The sequence below is a fragment of the Colias eurytheme genome, chromosome 25 (genome assembly GCF_061535395.1).
Source record: "Colias eurytheme isolate Ceu_HAF_F1 chromosome 25, ilColEury1 Martin Lab GWU primary, whole genome shotgun sequence".
Classification (NCBI taxonomy): domain Eukaryota; kingdom Metazoa; phylum Arthropoda; class Insecta; order Lepidoptera; family Pieridae; genus Colias; species Colias eurytheme.
The window spans coordinates 2636802-2658561 of NC_143004.1; the positions used below are offsets into that span (position 1 = coordinate 2636802).

The 21760-nt window shown below is 32.1% G+C and overlaps 1 protein-coding gene across 4 annotated transcripts; it reads left to right on the forward strand.

Moving 5' to 3' along the window:
- Positions 1 to 21626, forward strand: Dyb (Dystrobrevin). Of its 4 annotated transcripts, XM_090116315.1 has the most exons (21): positions 1 to 265; positions 808 to 995; positions 2980 to 3196; positions 3452 to 3537; positions 4111 to 4262; positions 4628 to 4736; positions 9838 to 10004; positions 10526 to 10653; positions 11524 to 11627; positions 11981 to 12072; positions 12462 to 12500; positions 13663 to 13775; positions 14008 to 14182; positions 14887 to 14987; positions 15585 to 15673; positions 15920 to 15979; positions 16215 to 16310; positions 17661 to 17717; positions 18521 to 18603; positions 18960 to 19016; positions 19674 to 21626. In XM_090116315.1, the coding sequence occupies exons 2-20, from the start codon at positions 824 to 826 to the stop codon at positions 18990 to 18992; spliced, it is 2073 nt and encodes a 690-aa protein (XP_089972441.1). In that variant the 5' UTR covers positions 1 to 265; positions 808 to 823; the 3' UTR covers positions 18993 to 19016; positions 19674 to 21626. The 4 variants fall into 4 exon arrangements, with proteins under 4 accessions (XP_089972441.1, XP_089972438.1, XP_089972440.1 ...); XM_090116312.1 differs by lacking the exon at positions 18960 to 19016; XM_090116314.1 differs by lacking the exon at positions 18960 to 19016 and having other exon boundaries at positions 14011 to 14182.
- Positions 21627 to 21760: the final 134 nt, after the last annotated feature.

Genomic DNA, 21760 nt, shown 5'->3' on the forward strand with positions numbered 1-21760 from the left:
AAAGCAGTATGATTATCCATGAAGAATAATTATTAAATTCAAGGAATATATCAAAAATGTGTTGTAAATGTGAGATAAAATAGTGTTGTTTGTTATTTTAATACTCTGGTTCATCCTACACGTATCGTACAAGTTGTTAATGACGCTAAATACGTGTGTTAATAATACGAATCGATATAACAAGTGAAGAAACCTAAAGAAACCTATCTTGGTTCTTTCGGTTAATTGTTATCATTTTGTCAATATAGCTATGAGATAACTAACGGTGAGTAGAATTGTATAATTTAACACAATTATTGATTTGAACACGTATGAATATAAATTAAAGCCTTATACGATTTGGATTGTTGTTAAATTAATTTACCAATTCGTGTTACTGTATATTTTCTCATTATTAAATAAAATGAAAATAAGTAAGCAATAACGAATAGTCACTGAAAATCGTGACGAAAAATGTTTGACTTGTAATTGAATGTTGATGTTGTTAAATATTTTCATAATAAAATATGTTCACAAAATCGTAATGTGAAAATGATGAAATAAACATAAACATTATTTTATTTTGATCTTAATTTAATTCAAAATTGTAAAACACTTTAATTTTTTATAGTAGATAAGATACTCAATAATCAATCAATAACATTGCAATGGAAGATAAAAAATGTATTTTATAGTAACTTTAATCCGTCAGTCCTCGGATCACAGACACAATAGAAAATCTATTGTGTCTCGGCCCGATCGGGCCGCTCGGTGGTCAATGGGTTAACATTGTTTGAACAGTATTGATTTAATTCTTCATTTATACAGTGTGTTTTAGGTTACAATGTCGCTAGAAAGAGAGAATATGGGCGTGATGCCTCCAGTTCCTACCACAGGGTCTGTGGACCCTCGCTCTCAGCTTTTACAAGAGATGAGAGAGCAAAACTTTGATATGATACGCTTCTCTTCATATAGAACAGCTTGCAAACTTAGATATGTTCAGAAGAAGTGTAATTGTAAGTAAAATTTATAGAATTATTATTTATTATCATAAATTTAATAAATCGTTATTAGCACATATAGGTATGTTCCCACTGCAAGGAGACAGACCTTTTCTATTACGGTACAGGCCAAAATCCACTATGCTAGCCAAGCTAGTGTGGGTTGGCAGACATGTTGTCGAACTTTTAACCCTAGAAGCCTAATCTACGCCTGCGAGGCGTACACGATTTCGAATATCGGATGTCTCTTTCTAACGGTTAAAGCTAGCGCGTCGTACTCTTTAGTTATCTCAGTGGTCGACGGGAGCTAGAGGACGGTGCCTGTATCGTTAATGTAAGTCCCGCCATTTTTGATTTATTGAAGTGTTGCACGCCTGCGAGACGTATGTTTAGGCTTTGTGTAACTTTTAACTAAGATTAAATGATTTTACTTTTGATTGTTTTTCTTGTATTTTATATATTTTTTCAGCATTGTTTCAGTTATAAATATGTAACGGTCCAATATATTAAATAAAGACGACATTATCGCAATTTTCAACGGAGAAGACAGTCCTCACGAGGATTCAGATTCCAAAGTTGAGGATGACCAGATTATTGACGATGTTCAAAGCGAGGACGAAAATAATGAGGTGTCTGAGTTCGTTGCTTCATTACAAGAATCTGGGCCCTCTGAAGAAACTAATCCAATCATAAATGTCAAAATTGTGTGCAATAAATGTAAAAAATCTGTGTGTGGCGAGCACAAGGTTGATTTATGTGTAGTCTATTCCTAAAGTTATTCTAGTCCTCTAAAGACTGGTTAGTTGTAATATTTGATCTAAAAATATATAATTAGCGTAAAAAAAATTGATACTCTCGATAAAATAATATATGTTTTAGCTGATTTTGAAGAAGTTAATTTTTTTGTTCCAATTTATGCATATTGTTTTTTATGCTGTAACAAACAACTGTGATTATAGTTATAATTGATAACAGTGTGGTTTTATTTTTAGTTTATTTCCCAAATTCAAATTTCCGCTTTATTAAAACAATAATAATTAAACAATATACCTAAAATAAGGGCTTTTATATGTGTACGCCTCTGAGACGTATATTAAGGCTTTGTGTACGTTCTATATAGATTAGGCTTCTAGGGTTAATTTAATTAATGTTGATATTTAATACAAAAATTTTATCTTATCAAAATATCATTATTAAATTTCTAACTTTACATTAAATTGTTATTATTTTATGATATTATTATATATATTTATGTGAAGAGTTATTACTGGAACCGCTTGAAACAGTTTGGATATTCTGTTCAGTAGAATATTTATTTATACTGCATTGGTATTTATTATTTTGTATCACAGACCAAAATTTTTCCCAAACAACAGGCCACACATTTAGTTTATAATAGACACCTTTTCCAATACAGTGTTAGTTAACAATTCTTAATTCCTTTGCGTAATATGAATTCATTCAGATGAGTCATAGTGACTATTAAGGCTTTATTTACACCCTGAGTAATTCTGTCTTATGGTATATTATTTGTTAACTTTACATCATACATGAAATTAGATTATGGTATGCATAATATCTTCTGTAATAAAGTTATAAAAAGATATGTTTCGATCTACGAAAATGAATTTACTCATTCTCTTACTTCATTTGTATGTTACATAGGATATGTTATGATGTAAAAAATATAGTATAGTAGAGAATAATTATATTAAGTTATGTTATAAGTAAAAAAGTGTAGATGCAAATTATGTATCTGTTTCACTGATCAATTTTCTTTATGGACAAGTAAGTGTTAGTCTCCACTACAATTCGAACCCTGGCCCCCCCTTCTATGTTAACACGTTAACTAACCAAGGAGGCAGTCAATGCAATGTTAGCAGGGATATAAAATATAATAAGGAACACTTTTTGCATTTTATTTTTTTCTTGTATGGGCAAGCACCATCGGTAAGCATAAATTGTGTTCCATACTGAATTTGAAATATTTTCATTCCAGTACACGCAATAGACATATGGAATGTGATAGAAGCGTTCAGAGAGAACGCTCTCAACACGCTCGAACCGAACGCGTGTGTTAACGTGACGAGATTGGAGACGTTGGTGTCGTCTCTATACCACAATCTGAATAAACGCCTACCGCCAGCCAATCAAGTGTCGGTCGAGGCGTGTTCAGCGTTGTTGTTGAATTGGTTGTTATCCGCTTATAGTACTGGGTGAGTGAAATAATATTAAAATTTTAATGGATATTTTTATTCACTTCACAGCATATTATGCATATTTATTTTTTAATTTTAATTGTGCATGTGAAAAATGCATTTCATCACAATGGCAGGTGCCTTGCATTTAATTGATCTTATACATATCTAGGAAATACTTTGAATTGATTTTATTCACTAAAAGAAACATCATATTATGCTGTTTTACAATTATTATTTTATTAAATTAATATTAGTTACTTTATTTTTCAGTGAAAATGTTGGCAAGATTAGAGTGTTTTCAATCAAAGTAGCGTTGGCGACGATGTGTGCTGGCAAACTTATGGACAAATTAAGATGTGAGTACACATAAAAATTAGTTTTAAGTATAGTTATATTTTACTACAATAACATAACAAGAAAATGCTAGATAGACATTCCTCTTCATTCCTTATTCATCATTCTTTGTTTGTCGTTCATCATTCATTTCTTCAAGAAATGAAATAGAATTAGCCAATATTTTATTTTCTATGTCACAAAATCAGGATTAGCAAAAAGATACATTATTGGTACAGTACGATTCAAAGTTAATGGTGGCTCGGAACATCGTACAATCCGATGCGCAGAAAACAATCTATACTAATATTATAAAGCTAAAGAGTTTGTTTGTTTGAACGCGCTCATCTCAGAAACTACTGGTCCTATTTGAAAGATTCTTTCGGTGTTAGATAGCCCATTTATCGAGGAAGGCTATAGGCTATATATCATCACGCTAAGACCAACAGGAGTGGAGCACTGCGGGTAAAACCGCAGGGCACAGCTAGTTTTAGATATTAGCGGGACGTTAAGGGACTCGCACCTGCACCTAACTTCCGAACCGCCATTAGGTTTGAATGGAACTGTATATACAAACTATTGTCAATTCTTTTCAGATATTTTCTCTCAGCTATCAGACGGCAATGGTCACTTATTAATGAAGAGATTGTCGGACTATTTACGGGAAGTACTGGCTTTGCCCGCGGCGGTGTACGAGTCACCTTCCTTCAGTTATAATGATAGCCTCGCGCTTTCTATTTTTAATCAGGTATTTTGACGTTTTATTGTTATATTATGTTTAGGAAATTTTTCATAAAACTAAGATTGAATCTAAGATCTGTTGTAGAGAGGAGTTTCTAGAAGGGTCTGAGATAAACTATATTTATTTCTATGTTTGAACGGAAATTTCTGTGAATTTTTTTGTTTGTATAGCTTGAAATTTAAAATATTGAAAAGAGGGTATCATTCAAAAGGGAAAAGAACATATAATATATATTTAATCCATATATGTAGATCCGAAAAAGTAAACTTTCAACATAGATTATTTACATTTAGTTTTTAAAAGATATTTAATCCATATAGATCTCCAAAAAATATATTAAATTACATTCAATATAAATTATTTTCTTGCAGAATACAAAAATAACAGTAAACGACTTTCTCGACACACTAATGTCGGACCCCGGTCCGCCATGCTTAGTGTGGCTGCCACTACTGCATCGCCTTGCTAGTGTCGAAAATGGTATGTTGTTTTATTATTTAATTTATTATAGTTATTGATGTTCACGTTTCATGTAGTTACTGTAATTAGTAAAATCACAGTACTAAATTTGACCTTTGCTTACAACCTTCTTGACACTTAATATGTCTATTAAATAATGGTTGTGTGTGTAATCCATCCATTATGCAATTATTAAGAAAACATTCGGCACTCTATGTAAACTTTAAGGCTGCAGTCTAGCAAAATTGCGTTTTCAACAAGTTATTTGACAATTTTTTCCCGGCTAATGAAATGATAAACTGAATTTTTTTTTCTTGTTTATCAATTAGTGTTATATACGCAATGCGCGTGAATTTTTTCACATTTATAAAGTTACTTTATGTTACCTTAATCAGGCCTTCAAGATAAGTCTCTTTCCCCCAAAGACATTTCGAGCTAAGTTTGTGCACTCACTACGTTGCAACCGATTACAATTTACACAATCTGATCAGCGCATTATTATCCTTATATAGTCGTTATTAAAAACTGCTGAATACAATTGCCGAAAAACTTATGATTTTCTTAATTAGAACGTTATAAATTCATTAAATTTCCCATTTTTTGCCTTACAAAATCTATTGATAAATACTGCTAAAAGTTATTTTTTCCATTAATTTATTCGAGTTGGTTGAAGACCAATGAGTATTAATCCTTTAAAAAACATTTTTTTTGAATTTTGATAATTCTTTAAATATTAAAAAAATATTTAAAATAATTAGGAAAAATCCTAGCGAATTTCTTTAGTCGCGCTCCTTGGGCCGGAGCGTTCTGACGTGTGCTCTACGCTCGATTTTCCTTCATACCGAAGTGAAAGTTGCTCTACTTCATTAAATTTAATATTTTTGTTAATTGATTATTTTTATCTTAGTTTTGTGCAAATATTCGTATTTTTAAACATTTGATTTCGATATGGAAAATAAACGAAAAAAATACGCTTGTAACTACATACTAGAAAAAAAATTATCTTCGAACATAAAGTTAATGAAACCAAATAGATTGCAAAGGTGATTGGCAACAATTTCTTTATTTTACGGGGTGTCAGTAAAGGGATGTATATTTCTTTAAAACTAAAGTAAGCTCATAAATTTTCTTATAATATAATTTTTTTGAAGTTCCAAAAATGTTTATTTTTCGTTTGAGAAATACGAAATATAATATAAACTTGTATTGAGAACTTGAACTTCCCAAGTTCATCCGGGGAAATCTCTATACGGGGAAAATGATTTGTTTACTCCAAAATTATATGCCGATGTGTTTTAATTTTTTCTTCTAGTCATTTTCAACGTAGCGGCATGTTGTTTGATTATTAATTTTGTAACTTAAATACAGGATGTTGGTTTTATATTCTGATCTTACAGACGCGCTGACAAATTTAGTCCGCCATTTCTAGTTTAGTCTACCAACTCTAAGTACCAATATTAAAACGAATGGATTATCATCACATCATCAAAATTCCCCAATAACATAGAAAATTCAGTGGGTAGATCACAATAACATAGAAAATTCAGTGGGTGTTGAGAACTAAACAAACAGAAGTAACAGAGACGTGAAGAATAAAAAAAGAGGACGAAAACGATAATTCGTTGATGCTTTCCCTTTTCGACGTATTGTTAGGGTACATCACCAATCTGCAAAAAACAAAACTGATGATTCCCAATTGCTGATTAAAAATGAAAAACAAATAATCGACAACAGTGGTGAAAATTTGCTGATCACAATGAAACATCCTTCAGTGGTAGCAGATTTACTCATTTCAAATGTATCGGTGAACAGCGTAAAGGAGAGGAGGACAGGAAAACATTATGAATATGGATGGTGGATTGTATACAGGGTGTAATCGATAAGTGTGTGCAGGCGATTATGACGTTATTATTGCAGGTATCAAAAAACTTAAAACTGATATCGAAATTACTTTACCTAATGAGCAAAATGACAATAATAACTTTTTAAAAGTATAACGAGAAATATCTAAAAAATTTACTTTATACACTCCCATATCAAAAAGGGAAAATGGGACTAGTACAAGTTAAATGTCTAATTCCGGCAAAAGACATGAATGCGGAAGATGCGGTTAAAAAAAAAATTTAATATTTGAAATACAATGCAAAAAATAACACTTTTGTCATAGATAAGAATCATGACTATTTTTTCTAAATTCAGGGACAACTAAACGTTGCAGAAGCAGAAGTCTGCTTATTTGCTGTTTGGACTGGAGTGAATAATTCGTTAAAAATAGAATATAATTATAAAAAAGTATGTAACGTTTTGGCAAAATAAAATGATGGACCATTATCAAGATTTTACATAAATTGCCTACTGTCAGAATTGATTGATTCGAGACTTCAGCATTCGATACCCATCCTATATCATTCAAGCGATTGAAAAAAAAGAGATAAATCCAGTGCAACCGATAAAGCATCAGAATGCTAGCAAAAGATTTATTAGGTTTATCAATATAAATCTCTATATTACACATAATATAATAAATCTGTAGAAGACGCGAAGACTGACATCCACGCGGACGGAGTCGCGGGCGGAAGCTAGTCAGAAATAAATATCTTTTGTTTTCATTTGCGTATTTTTCTATTTTATAATTTTTTAACACAAACATTACATTTTTTTTATTATATACAAAATTTGTTTATCCGTTTTATTAGTTAAACTGAACAACTTTCACTAAGAAACTTAGGTCGAAAAAAATGTATAGAGCTATGCATTTTGTATGGAAAGCTTATTTTTTTTTATATTTCGTCCAAATTTCTTTGTAAAAGTTGATCAGTTATATAAACATGAAGTTGAAGATATCAATAGAAAGTATTCGCAAATTTGTGTACTGATAAAAAAAATCACCCGGTGTAATTTTCACGAAAATTGTTTCAAATTGTCATTTTTGGTAATTATTACGAATATTAAATTATACATATACGAATGATTTAATTTTTAAAAATTAAGTGGAGCAACTTTCCCTTAGTACATTCGTATTATTTACATATAGGATGACAGGATGCATTTGTTTGCACTACTAGACCAAGCCCTTAAGTGTGCGAAATTTAAGAACTGAATGAAGCGTCATCGGTATGTAACAGGTATAGTGTAGGACCCATAATGCTTCCTTGTGGAACTCCTGTCTGAATGTCTTGTTCAAATAAGTATCTTTCACTCAAAGGTGACTTTATTAGACTATTAAAGTTATTATTAATTATGAGACCATGGAAGGTATGAGGTAGATAGACCATTTTTTATTTTACACATTAATAAGTCATGTCACACGTGATCAAAGGCTGCAGATGTGTCTAGCAAAGCTGACATATTGTACTATTTATCTTGAAAGTTTTAATATATTACATAAACCTTGCATTATGCCCATTGTCTTTGGCAAAATCTAAATTGAATATCAAGAAAAAAATATTCTGGGCGATAATCATGTTAATCTATGTAAGATGAAAATTATGTATGTTTTGAAAGAAAGCTTATAGGTTTTTATGATTGAGTCTCTACTGGATTCTTTCCATTGAGGGACTTACTTCTATGTATTATGTAAAGAGTAAGACTCGTGTTTTTTTAGACTAATATTCGGGATTTTACAGCGCTCTTATCAGGAATGTGTGAAACATTGTTCTGTGAATGTAAATTATGGTCGCGAATTACGAAAAATTGTCTTTTGTATTAACAATTAACCAGAGCAATTACATTCGCATGTGAACGGATTGCATTTTTTTTTTTGCAAGAATTACAGAGTTAGGTCATATAGGTAAACCAGAATCTGATGGCAATTAGGGAAATCAAAATTTTGAGTGTGCAACCCTAGGGAAAATGGACTGAACGATTTTGATACTGCGTATTTTTATTTTGTCCTCAATATCATTAGTCACATTAAACAAGTGGATAATACTTTATTTAATAATGAGATATCCACGTAATATTATGTAGGTACTTATTACATGTATAATATACATATTACTTTTCTAAAGGTAATACATAATATTATGTATTTACACATACCTATATATTTTGAATATATGTATATCATTATGGCATGTGAAAATATGGATGTAATGATAATGCAGATCAAAACTTATTTACTATATTAATTAACGATTGTTTATAATTTTTTATAAAATAAAACAATAATAAAATAAAATCATGTTTATTTTCGTAAGTATTAACACATTATAAAATTGACTTGTACACCTTGGACTTGACAAATAGCCAAGAATGGAAACTCCTGTAATAAGTTTTCATAAAATTATATTTTAATCAACAAACAAAATTATGGTTACCTATTTATAACATTTTTAATTTAAAGTATCAAAACGGGTAAGTCCAACTTAGCAATAAAATCTTTCACGCGCTTTAAAATTGAAAATTGTGATGTGTTTGACCCTTCTTCATCGAATGTTTTTCTATACACATTGTAAACAACACCTCTTGCTTGTGGTCGCAGCGGTTTTATCGACATTTCGAAGATTTTGAAGACAAAATCCTAAAAATTAATCATCAACACAATAATTTGACAACCAATTTGATAGTTGTCAAATAAAATTGCCACATGAAAATCTTTTATTTTTAAAATATAATTATGCCATCAGATTCTGGTAGACCTATACCAGATTAACGTACGAAATTCCTTGATTTTAATGACCATTCTTTATCAAATGTTGATAACGATACATTTTTGAAGTGAAACTTCTTTATCTTTGGAAAAAAATTCAGTGTAACATTTTTCCGTTACGCGCCATCTTTTTTATCCCTACCACGCGTGATTCGACGTATTTCTGTAAAGTTGCATATAGTAAATTATTTTTTGTAAACGCACACATTTTTGAAGTGAAACTTCTTTATCGAGGTTGGACAAAAATTTAGTGTAACATTTTTGCGTTACGCCATACTCGTGACATTTTTGCGTTACGCCGTACGCGTGACATTTTTGCGTTACGCCGTACGCGTGACATTTTTGCGTTACGCCGTACGCGTGACATTTTTGCGTTACGCTATACTCGTGACATTTTTAAGGTCATAAAGAAGTTTCACTTCTTACGTGTGTACACTAGTACACGCACACATTTTTTTTATTATTGTGCAGTTGTACATCCATTGGCGTGTAGTGTATGCCGTCGTGGTTCGTTAACCGGTCTCCGCTATCGATGCACTCGCTGTGCTGCATACACACTCTGCCAGGACTGTTTTTGGCGCGGCCACGTGACTCCACCGCATACAAATGAGCATGAGGTCAAGGAATACGCGACATATGTGAGTTGGAAATTAAAAATGTATAGAAAACGCACACAACTCACACTCACACTTCACCTAACATTCTCACACACACGCTCAAACCTAAATTTCACCATTTACACCTTACATTTTACACACATTCTTTTATCTTTCTATAGTTTATAAACCATTTTCTTATTTAATTTGCGCCATTGTTTTTTATACAAAATTGACGCAAACGTGATAAAAATCAACGTACAAATCTACGTACGTTGTAAATAGAACGCTATCACTACTATAGATAGAGTACTATCTACTATGTTAAACTCTGTTTTCCAGCAACATTATTTATTATTATTTAATTATTAATAAGTTTCCCACTTGTTGTGAACGGCAGAGGCTACTTCAGCCGTCGCCACTTGTCGACGGCAGACGTCGACGCTTCGACGATTGTCGTCGACATGTGGCGACAGCCGAAGTAGCCTCTGCCGTTCACAACTTGACGTTCAATTGACGTTGATTCGAATACGATTTAATGATCAATAAATAAAAAATTGCAGAAGTCCCCGTCGAAGCAGATCGGCGCGACGCTCCGCAAGTCGTTCCGCTGCGTGCCGGAGCGCGCGCGGCCCGCGCTGCCGCGCTACCCCGACCAGCCCGAGCGGACGCTCAACCTGAGCCACATCGTGTGAGTTTGTTTATTTAGAAAGAATGAATGTTTATTTAGCACCACACAATACAAACAGAAAAAAAATCAAAAATAAACGAAAAAAAAAGACGGGTTGCACTCCGGGGGTGCCGGCAGAAGTGAAAACTTGATTATTAACGTTCAGCATGTTTGATATTTTGGAATGGTATCCGTCTCACGCATGGAATATAAGGGCTAAAAAAAATCCGTCTTACGCTTTTTCGATCAGGCCACGTGTCCTGACGCGAGTTTAAGATTTTTACCCAACGCCGCTAAAGAAGTTTTCACTTCAAAAAAAAATCCGTCTTACGCTTTTTCGATCAGGCCACGTGTCATGACGCGAGTTTAAGATTTTATACCTAACGCCGCTAAAGAAGTTTTCACTTCAAAAACAATAAAAAGGTAGGTAGGTACTTACGGCTGATCAGTGTGGTGCCAAAAAGGGTAGCTACTCAGCATGTGCTACACTACATTTAGTAGCTTTCCGCACGCGTTTTCAAAGAAAGACCCGCATAGTTCCCGTTCCCGCAAAGACGTGGGCTCAAATCCTGCCTCGTCGAATTTTTTCTATTCTAAAAAAATTCTCATTCGTTAATCATTAATTATGTATTTAAATTAAAGTGAAACTTTTATTACATCGTCTCAAACTTTTTGGTCTGTGTAGCGCATGTCGCGTGACGGTCGGCTGCCAAGTAGGTATAAAGCAGAGTTCGGGACCGTTCGAACAGTTTCACTTTTACCGTGGTTTCATAAAACCACACAACATTTTTTTTTATGTATATTTGTATGACTGATTTTTAATCTTTGCTCGTGTCATGAACGATTTTTTCATCTTTAAACAACCAGATTTAATCGAAATATAACTTTTAGGCCGCCATCTCCCGTACCAGCACATAACGGCTTCCCGGAGTATGGAGGCGGCTATGTCAATACTGGGTCTTTGGACAGCCGCTCGTCGAGATCTACACATAGAAGTATGTATTTGTGTGTGTGTGTGTGTACTGTGTAAAGAAAAGATAAAAAAAATATTTTTAAACTATAACTAAGTTAATCTCGACAAAAAAATATTTTCTCATTATTTAAAACGTTAGAATTTCCATTTTAGTTTTTAAAGTCGGAAAATCGTTTTTATAACCATTTTTAGCTTGTTCTCTGTACACATGCATAATATGATATTGAAAAAAAACATTATTTTTTTTATTGAAAATGCTACATCATCATCAATTATTCTGCGAAATTTTGAAAAATGAATGGGCTCACTAAAAAAAATATTACATAGTTACTAATTTCACAAAAAGCATTATACAGGGTGTTCTATTCGCACCAGGTATAGCGGAACACTTGTCTCGTGGTGTGGACGACGAGCATCGGCTGATAGCACGCTATGCCGCGAGGCTAGCTCACGAGAACCGCACTATGGTACGTGTTTATACAGGGTGTTTGTTTATTTATATAAATAATAAAAATGAACCTTTGCTAAGCGTAAAACTCGAGAACAGCTGAACCGAATCAATTAATTCTTTTTTTTTTGAGTTCGAGTTTGAGTTTGAATTCAATTTCTTGAAGTACGATGATGGTTCCTGTGCGTGGAGAGAGAAAACGAACACATGTACCACGAGCAAAGCTGGGGCGGACCGCTAGTTTATATATAAATAACATTTAAATAAAAAAAAATAATTAACAGCGTTTATATACGTATTTATGTAGGTGCGGATATAACTGATTTCTTTGAAAGGATTAATGTTACTTTGTGGAATGAAAAACGTTGTTGGTACATTTGTAATTAATAATTGTTCTTTCCTTTTTAGCCCCGCGCAGGCAGATCGGCGTCTCTTACGCCTGAATTGGTAAGTTATAAAACTTAACTAGAATTTACAGTCCCCATTTTATTTTAACTTAAAACATAAATATAATTTAAAACATATAAACAACGCGTTGTAATTTATTTATCTTTGTACACTTATAATAAAAGAGCATTACTGTTAAAAAAACCGGCCAAGTGCGAGTCGGACTCGCGCACCGAGGGTTCCGTACAAACCTGCAATGTTTTTTTTCACGGGTTAATGGCAATTAGATCTAAGTATTTGATATGAATTTCAACTTGATAGCTTGACAACGCGTTCATGAGGAAAAAAGTAATAAGTTTATATTTATTAAAAAATAAATATATATTTTGTAATGTAACTAAAAATTTAAGGTTTTCGGAATTTTTCCTTTATGTGTGCTATAAAACGTTGCTTCATGCCAAATTTCAAGATTCTAGGTCGACTGGAAGTAAGTACCCTTTAGGTTCTGATTCCCTTGCGAGTACTTGCGAGTTTCAAAATATGCAGCTTAAATTGCTGTTTCTTTTGATTGCGTTGACATAGAAGTTTGATTTTGTTACAGCTTAAAGGTATTATAGACCTGAGTATTTGGTATGAATTTCAATTTCATACCTCTACGCGTTTATGAGGAAATGGGTAGTAAGTTTAAAATTATTAAAAAAAAATATATTATGTGATGTAACTAAAAATTTATGGTTTTCGTAATTTTTCCTTTATCTATGCTATAAGACGTTCCTTCGTTCCAAATTTCAAGATTCTGAGTTCACGGGAAGTACCCTGTAGGTTTTGATTCCCTTGCAAGTGTCGAAAATTTGCGGCATAAACGGCTGTATCTTTTGATTGCGTTGGCTTAGAAGTTTGATTTTTTCACAGCTTCAAGGGACAGTAGACCTGAGTAATTGATATAAATTTCAGCTTCATACCTTTACGCGTTCCTGAGAAAAAGGGTCTTGACAGACGGACGGACGGACGGACGGACAGACGGACAACAAAGTGATCCTATAAGGGTTCCGTTTTTTTCCTTTTGAGGTACGGAACCCTAAAAACATATTTACATAACTTAACATTCAAATATCATTAAAAATGAGGACCCACGTATTTAATCAGATGTATTTTTGCAGTCCTTTGGGTACTTATGTAAAAAATCACTAAAAATTATTTATTTTGTATTTTCTATATACAGGGTCGATCATCTTCCGAAGGTTCGGAAGTTGACGCGGCGCGGCAACAGCGCGAACTGATATCGCAGTTAGAGGCGAAGAACAGAGAGATTATGAGAGAGATAGCTAGACTTAGGTGTGTTTTGTTTCTTTTTTATTTGTTTTATGAAATTTTGTTTATACTTACGTAAATACTCAGCCGATTTGATTGTGTAGGTTTATGAGTAAACCAAACGACTATGACATAACAGTATGTGTATGTGTGGGTTTATTCCGCTTACCAGATTCCCTTTCTAATAATATTTTTAACATAATATCCGTGAAATTGATTTCATTATTTGATGAATTAATAATCTTATTAATTCCAGAAGGCAGCAAGAAGCGGAATCAGGTGGTGGTTCTGTCGGGTCTGCCCCACCCCTGGTCTCCGAGTTACGTGCACTGCGTCAGCGCAAGGACGAGCTCGAGGGACACTTGTCTTCACTGCAAGAGTCCAGGAAGCATCTGATGCACCAGCTCGAGGGACTCATGAGGATGCTCAAGGTGGGTGTATAGCACCCGGGTCTATATTACCCCTGGTCTTGGAGTTAGCACTGTGCCAAAGTAAGGACGAGCTTGAGGGACACTTGTCCTCGTTGCAAGAGTCCAGAAAGCACTTAATGCACCAGCTGGAAGGACTCATGCGGATGCTCAAGGTGGGTGTATAGCACCCGGGTCTATATAACCCCTGGTCTTGGAGTTAGCGATGTGCCAACGCAAGGACTAGGAAGCTGAAGTGTGGCACCCGGACGTATGAGCCACCCCGTATATGATGATGCTATATACAGGGTGTCCCACTATTGGTATACTAAGCGCGAAGGGACTTGTAGTTTTGCATACACTGATCACGTTCAAAATACGGCATATTCGCTAATGTGAATATTTTGTCTATGAAAACATAATCATAAACGATAGGTCACGTGCTGGTGGCAAAGTTGGGCGGGTTGCTTGTTATGGATGTATACAGAGTTCTAAGAATTCATCTATTTGAAAAAAATCTGCGTCTGGAATTTTATAAGTATTTTTTACATACTCAGCGTATGCAAAACTATAACCTCCTTTGAGCTTAGTATACCAACAGTGGGACACCCTGTATACATGCATGTCACGCATGTTGTATATTAACTATTATGGTTCAAGTCCCGCCTCTTGATCGATTTTTTGTATTCTTTATAAATTTATAAAATACATATTATTTATTTTCCCAGACGCAACAATCGTCGCCCCGTTCCACGCCAAACTCATCTCCGCGTTCCGCCAAGAGTCCGCCATTGCCCGGGGCACAAACACAACCCTCTGCTCCAGAGAGGTTAGTTGCCCCTTGACTCAAGATTTTTGAAGTGAAAACTTCTTTAGCGGCGTTGAGCACTTTTTCTGTAATGGGTATAAAATCTTAAACTCGCGTCAGGACACGTGGCCTGATCGAAAAAGCGTAAGACGGATTTTTTTTTAGCCCTTATATTCCATGCGTAAGATAAACCATTCCAAAATATCAAACATGCTGAACGTTAATAATCAAGTTTTCACTTCTGCCGGCACTCCCGGAGTGCAACCCGTCTTTTTTTTATTTTCATATACGTTTTGACGTGACAACGTCTTATAATTCGATAGAGCCTGCTGCACGCACGAAAAAACATGACTCATGCGGCGTTACCTCGCTCTGAGGCGTTCCATGTAAGGCTTGAAGTGCAAGCGAGAACGCGGAACGAGCGACAAAGAAGCACAATCGGACGTTGTCACTTTCAACTATCGTCAGTAAACCGACTTTACAGACAACCAATTTTTTTTTAACTTTAGATTCAAGTGTAAAAGCCCATTGCACGTTTTCTTATTCATGTTTTTTGTGCCTAAATAAATCATGTTTATATAAAAAATGTCAAAAAATATATGTTTTTATAAAAAAAAGGGAATCAACGCCACGCGGCACGGTACGCAGTGCGCCGCAGACGCCATCTCTCGGTGAGAGAGAACGGATCGACATGACACACAGCTTGGGTAATTGTTTTTTATATTATTTATTTAATTGAACAAGTATCATCCTTTAGACTTTTATTTTGTACGAAACATATCCTGACAATAAAGGTATCATTAAAAAAATGGGTAAAAAATCCATTTTTTCATCCCGTAAAAATCCATCTTTTACGGGACCCTATTAGTTCTGAAAGTTAAGGCCCATATAAATTTCGGTGTTTATTTATTTATAGTAAATTTATGAATTACATTTTTATATGTCATCACCAGGTATGGAAAGTATGGGTGGTGATAACAGAGGCTTCCATCAAAATCAACGACCCACCACAAGTGAGTTAAATGTTTTATTTTAAAAATATGATAAAAAATTAGCCTTTTTTTCTTTATAATTAAAAAAAACAAAAAAAATAAAAAAAACTTTTTTTGGGCATTTTTAAGTTAAACAATACTTTACCATAATTTGTAATATACAAATGTAATATGTTATGCTTTGCCTGGTACTCAACTAAACTCAAATATTTTTTTTTGCTTGTTTTTAAAAAATAAATAAAAATGTTTCTTTCAGTGGGAATAGACAATAGAAGTCTAAGAAGCGATCTCCTATACGCAGCTGATTCTGTGACCAATGCCATGTCGACTCTAGTCAGAGAACTTAATTCTGGTGAGAATAAAAAAAAATACATATTTTTTGTTGTTTTTTCAGTGTTTATTTTAGTGGTTTTTGAAGTGATACTTCTTATGAAGATTAAGCTTATTCTGTACTTAAATATATTTTAATGTACTATCATACTCCCTTTATAAGAATAAGAATAAAGAATAAAATAATTTTTATTAGGCACACCAAATTACCACCACCAACACAAACAAAAAAAAAAAGAAACAATATAAAAATACACTCTTAAATAAATCTAACATAAAAATTAAAACTAAGAATATGATTTGTGTGGCGACTGGCGACCTAAAGGGTAAGGCCGCTCAGCTTATGCTATGCCGATATGGTCAGCATAGCGCTGGTTTTCAGGGCCCCACCAGACAACAAAATGCTTAAGTCTAAAGTGTCTCTCTCTGCTGTTAGATAATAAAACAATTAATTAAGAAATAAAATAATTATATATGTTTGCATGTATAGATAATAGAATATAATATATTGCGGTTATTTTACCCATATTGTGAAATACATATACTTATATACATACACTTATATATATATATATATATATTATATCTACATAAAAATAAATTATATTTACAGTTTTTAATTAATAAAATACTAAATATGTAATGATAAAAAATCATTTTTTTTTGTCGTCAAAAGTACACTTTACATTTGCTATTTCACACGATGTAATAAAACAACCTGCTTAATTGATAATATTATCCTAACGATAAAAAAATTATTTAATATATTAGGGTTTTAATATGTATGCTATATAGTAATGTAATTTATTAAATTTTATAATTATTATGTAACTAATATAGCGAAACTTCTTTACTAATATAGCGAATTATGGAATTCTGCATGACTAAACCCCTAAAAATTTGGCACGTGAGTCTTGCATGTGTGTTTCAAACGACAAATCATTAGATTTTCCATTAAATAGGACACAACTATAACAAGTAATTGTTGAAACAACAAAAAGATGTGACCAAAAACCTAAATGACAAAAAAAAATATGTTTGAAGTGTTCCTTGTACCAATAATTCTAAATGAAAAGTGACCTTACCTTATCTTTTAGATTCCCCTCACCTCATGTTTTGAAAAAACTTTATATACTTCAAAATCCACCATTTTTCCTTTTAAAAAAATCTCAGCAATGATGAATCTTACCTATTTTTTTCGAGACAAAATACAGCAATTTATCCTACAACGGAGGCCAAAAATTTTAACTTACAAACAAACATACTTTATGCAGAATAATCGGCAAAAAAATGACAAAGAAAAATTAGAATCCTCATTTTTTATTTATTTTTTCATACGTAGTTGGTTTTTTAAGTTATCAATGTTTTGCAGAAGGCTCCGATACGGAAGACACAATGAAGGGTGGTTTGGACACGAGGAAACAGAGAGGTTAGTTTTTGGTGTGATGTATCTGTGGACTTTTTTTTGTTTTGATTTTTTAGCTGCTGGCTAAAGCGGAGATTTTAAAAGAAGTTTGTATGGACGTAAAAAAATATGTATGCAGTTAAAAAAAATCAAATTGCTTTATTGATTATGTTTTTTAATGTAAAATGTTGGGAATAAGACCATATTAACTATAATAAGCAACTTGTACAGAACGATGATTAAAAAATGTTTTAATTTTGAATACCTTCCATATCGTACGTACAGACAGACGATTAAAAATAATTAATAATTACAATATTTATAGCATTTAAAACCAAAAAATGAATCATTCAGCTGCGCTTTAGCTATAGCAGCTTAGTCAATCTCATTAGAATGTTTATTCATTTTAACACCCATATCAATTGTCAATATACATGTATATTAGCATGGTTTTTAATGGGTGCATGATTCAATAAAATAATGATTTTTTTAGACATTTAATTCAATAATGTCCAAAGTTTAATATTTACATGTGAATATTAACTGTATTGTTTACTAAACTAAAAGTCAGAATTATAAATCCTAAGATTGCTCTTTCCTGGCTCAAATTCTAAGCAGCCTACAACGTGGATTATTCCACGGTTTTAGGCTTACCATGAACTAACACATGTTTTTGTGTGGTTCAAAAAAAATTAATAAGCACATAATAATAATTAAAATTTACCCACATACTTTTTTTAACTTGACAAAAAATATGATACCTACCCAAAAAATATGCTTATAATGCATAAGAGTTTAAAAATTGAATCCACTTATATTTTTTCCAGATTTCGAAGAAGACGAAGACAGCGATGAGCCAATGCCTCGTCCGCAACTGCCGAGACACTATTTACATGATAACAATGTACAGGTATGCAAAAAGCTAGATTTTTTTAAGGTTTTTTTACATTTTTTTTAGATACTCAGATTTATTACACCTTATAAAGTTTATAAACGCTAAAAAAGAAAGATTTTTTTTGGTTTTTTGTCTATCTTAGATATCTATAGTTTTTAGTAGTCCTTGTAATAGGATCCATTATTATTATTATACCTGTATATTCTGAGAATTATGTTTAAAAGTTACATTTTTTCCCCATGTGAATTTGACTATAACAGTAGAATTTGGTTAGATGCCTTTTTTGTTCTGCACTGATAATTTTATTTATTTTTCTTTCGTTTAAGTAAGCACAATTAAATTTTTAAGCTTTTGCACTCTTTATATTTCAGAATGTACCGCGTAGTTTGATATCGCAATCATGATTTTTGCTTGCACATTACTTTGAGGTTTGTTTTGTTGCACTTTTTATTTTTATTATTGTACAAATTGTGTAAAAATTGAAGTGAAACTTCTTTATCGGGGTTGGAAAAAAATTTAGTGTAACATTTTTTCGTTACGCGTGACATTTTTCGGTTACGCGCCATCTTATTCTTATCCCTACCACGCGTGATTCGACGTATTTCTGTAAAGTTGCATATACTTAGTAAATTATTTTTTGAAAAATAAGGTCATAAAGAAGTTTCACTTCTTACGTGAGTACACTAGTACACGCACACATTTTTTTTATAAGATTGTCTTTTTTTCGGTGTGGTTGATGAAATATAAACTGTTTATCGATTTTGAGTTTATGCTTTATTTTCTTGTTTATAATACTTGCTTCAGCTCATGACTTTACTCGTGTTTATGCTTAATAATCGTACAAATTGTAATTGTATAACTCATTGAAAAAAGATTATTGAAGTAAAGGTTTACTGGTGGTTACTTATTCTCTTTTCATTTGAAAACTGGTGCCTTCCAGTTACGTTAAAATTTGTCCAGTTCTGACCATTTGAAAGAAGTTTAGGTTCTATGTTAAAAAAAGAATTGTTTATAAAAAAAACCTAAAGATAATTATTTATTATCCAAATTGTTTATTTTAATACAAAAATTAACTAATATTACAGGACACACCGCCGCCGTTGCCCGCCCGCACCGGCCACTACTTTCCACGGACATAGCTTATTTCATTTATCTATAGTTTTAACGGGTAATTTATGTTTGTGACGTCACCGTTCGATAAACAGACAAAAAATGAAAAAAAAAATTTTTTTCTAAAATAGGTTTTGGGTTTCGAAAAATATTGTTATAAGTGATTCATTGGTATTTCAAATAGTTAAAATATGATAAATTTTTAAAGAATAATTTTTAATCTAAAATTAATTCAATATATTTCGGTATACAGTTTACTTTGTGTATTTCTGTATAAGTACTTACGTAGAAAATGTTACATAGAACGTTTTACTTAAATAAATCACATAAAATAATCAATTTTTTATATAAATTTAACAAACATATTTTACCCGATTTTCATTAATTAAGGTATCTTTTTTTTTCTAGTTATAATAACTTTATATACTGATAGATCTGAACAATTATTTTCTATTGATAATATTTTCAGATTAAAATACATAATTGTATGATTAAGTGTCATTATTATGATAAAAAAACACAGGAAAGTACTCTTTAAAACGTAAATATACATTTTAACGGATTTTTACGTGATTTTTCGGAGATGGATGAATAAATCACGTTTTTTATCCGTTAAAAAGTATTTATTCAGTTATCAAGATAGTAAAACTGCATCAAAAATGAAGTCAATTTGTTAAAAAATCATTTAAAGCAAGCGCAAGGTCTCACTCCATTCTACATTAAAGTACTTATTCATTCAAAACATCTATTTTATCCCTTTTTTTTAATTTTTTGAAAAAAAAATTTTTTTTATTTTTTGTCCTAAAATTAATAACATAAAAATATATAACCCCAAAACACTTGTGTCTTTGTGTAGAAGTAAATTGGCACTTATCGACTAGTCATTTATTGTATAATGTAGATATGTGTGTATTTCTCGGTTAAAAACTATATTATATAGAATTATTAATTTCGAAATCTTTCTAAAGAAAAAGCTATCTATTGGTAGAATGTCAAATTAGTTTGTGAAAAATCCTATTCTTTTTATTTCCTCCTTCGTAAGAATGTATTTTGAAATATCTATGGTTTCATGATGCAGTGTTTAACAATTTCAAAATGCTAATATGACTAAAAATCTAACGCATGATGGAAAAATATGGCATATAAATATCACCAAAAAAAGCCCTTTCGAAAATTACTTAAAAATACGACATTTTTATTTTATTTATCGAAATTAAAAAGTGTGTAATGATTTTTAAACAATCTTTTAACCTATATTTATTTTTAAACAAATGAAATTTACCTATTTACATTTTAAAAATTATTTTAATGAACCCAAACTTAATTGGACTTTAAAATTTTATTTCCGTTCGTGTCGCCTGTATTCACATATCCATCACTATTTTCTGTCTTCCAGATGTCAATTCCTTCCAAAATGTACAAAAATGTCAATTTATTCTTCCCACTTTTTTAAATGTATTCCATCGTCTATAGCTGTCAACACTGAAATTCTATAATTTTTGACATTCTGTGGTCTATGGCTACCAGAGACAACAATTTTGACGATTAAAAACGCTTCTAAACGAAGTCTAATTGAATAAATAAATATATGAGAATGAAAGTCAATGGTAATAGAGAATAACACAAGTTAATAAGTTACAATAAGTAATACGAGACGTCAATGTTCTTATTAACATGCTTTTAGCTTCACCTATGTTTACCGACTCCTTTAAACTCGATTTCGTCCGAGACTTACACGTACACTTGTCAAGGATCGGTGACAATACAATAATTTCTTTTAGTTTTACTTTGAGTTCTTTAACTCAAACTCAAACTACATATAACTCAAATTATAACTCTTCCTTACTTTTTTGTCCCATACAAGAAATAAGAATAATAATTTCATTTTAAAACAATGTGAATATTGTTACTTTTGTAACATAAAAAACTGCTTATAGTCGAGCCAATTTAATAGGCAACATTTGACGTCTATCAATTTTATCTTCGAAGAGAGGTAACCTGCTTAAAAACATCGATTAAAGTGAATTAATCGATACGGATTTGAAACATTTGTCAATCGAAT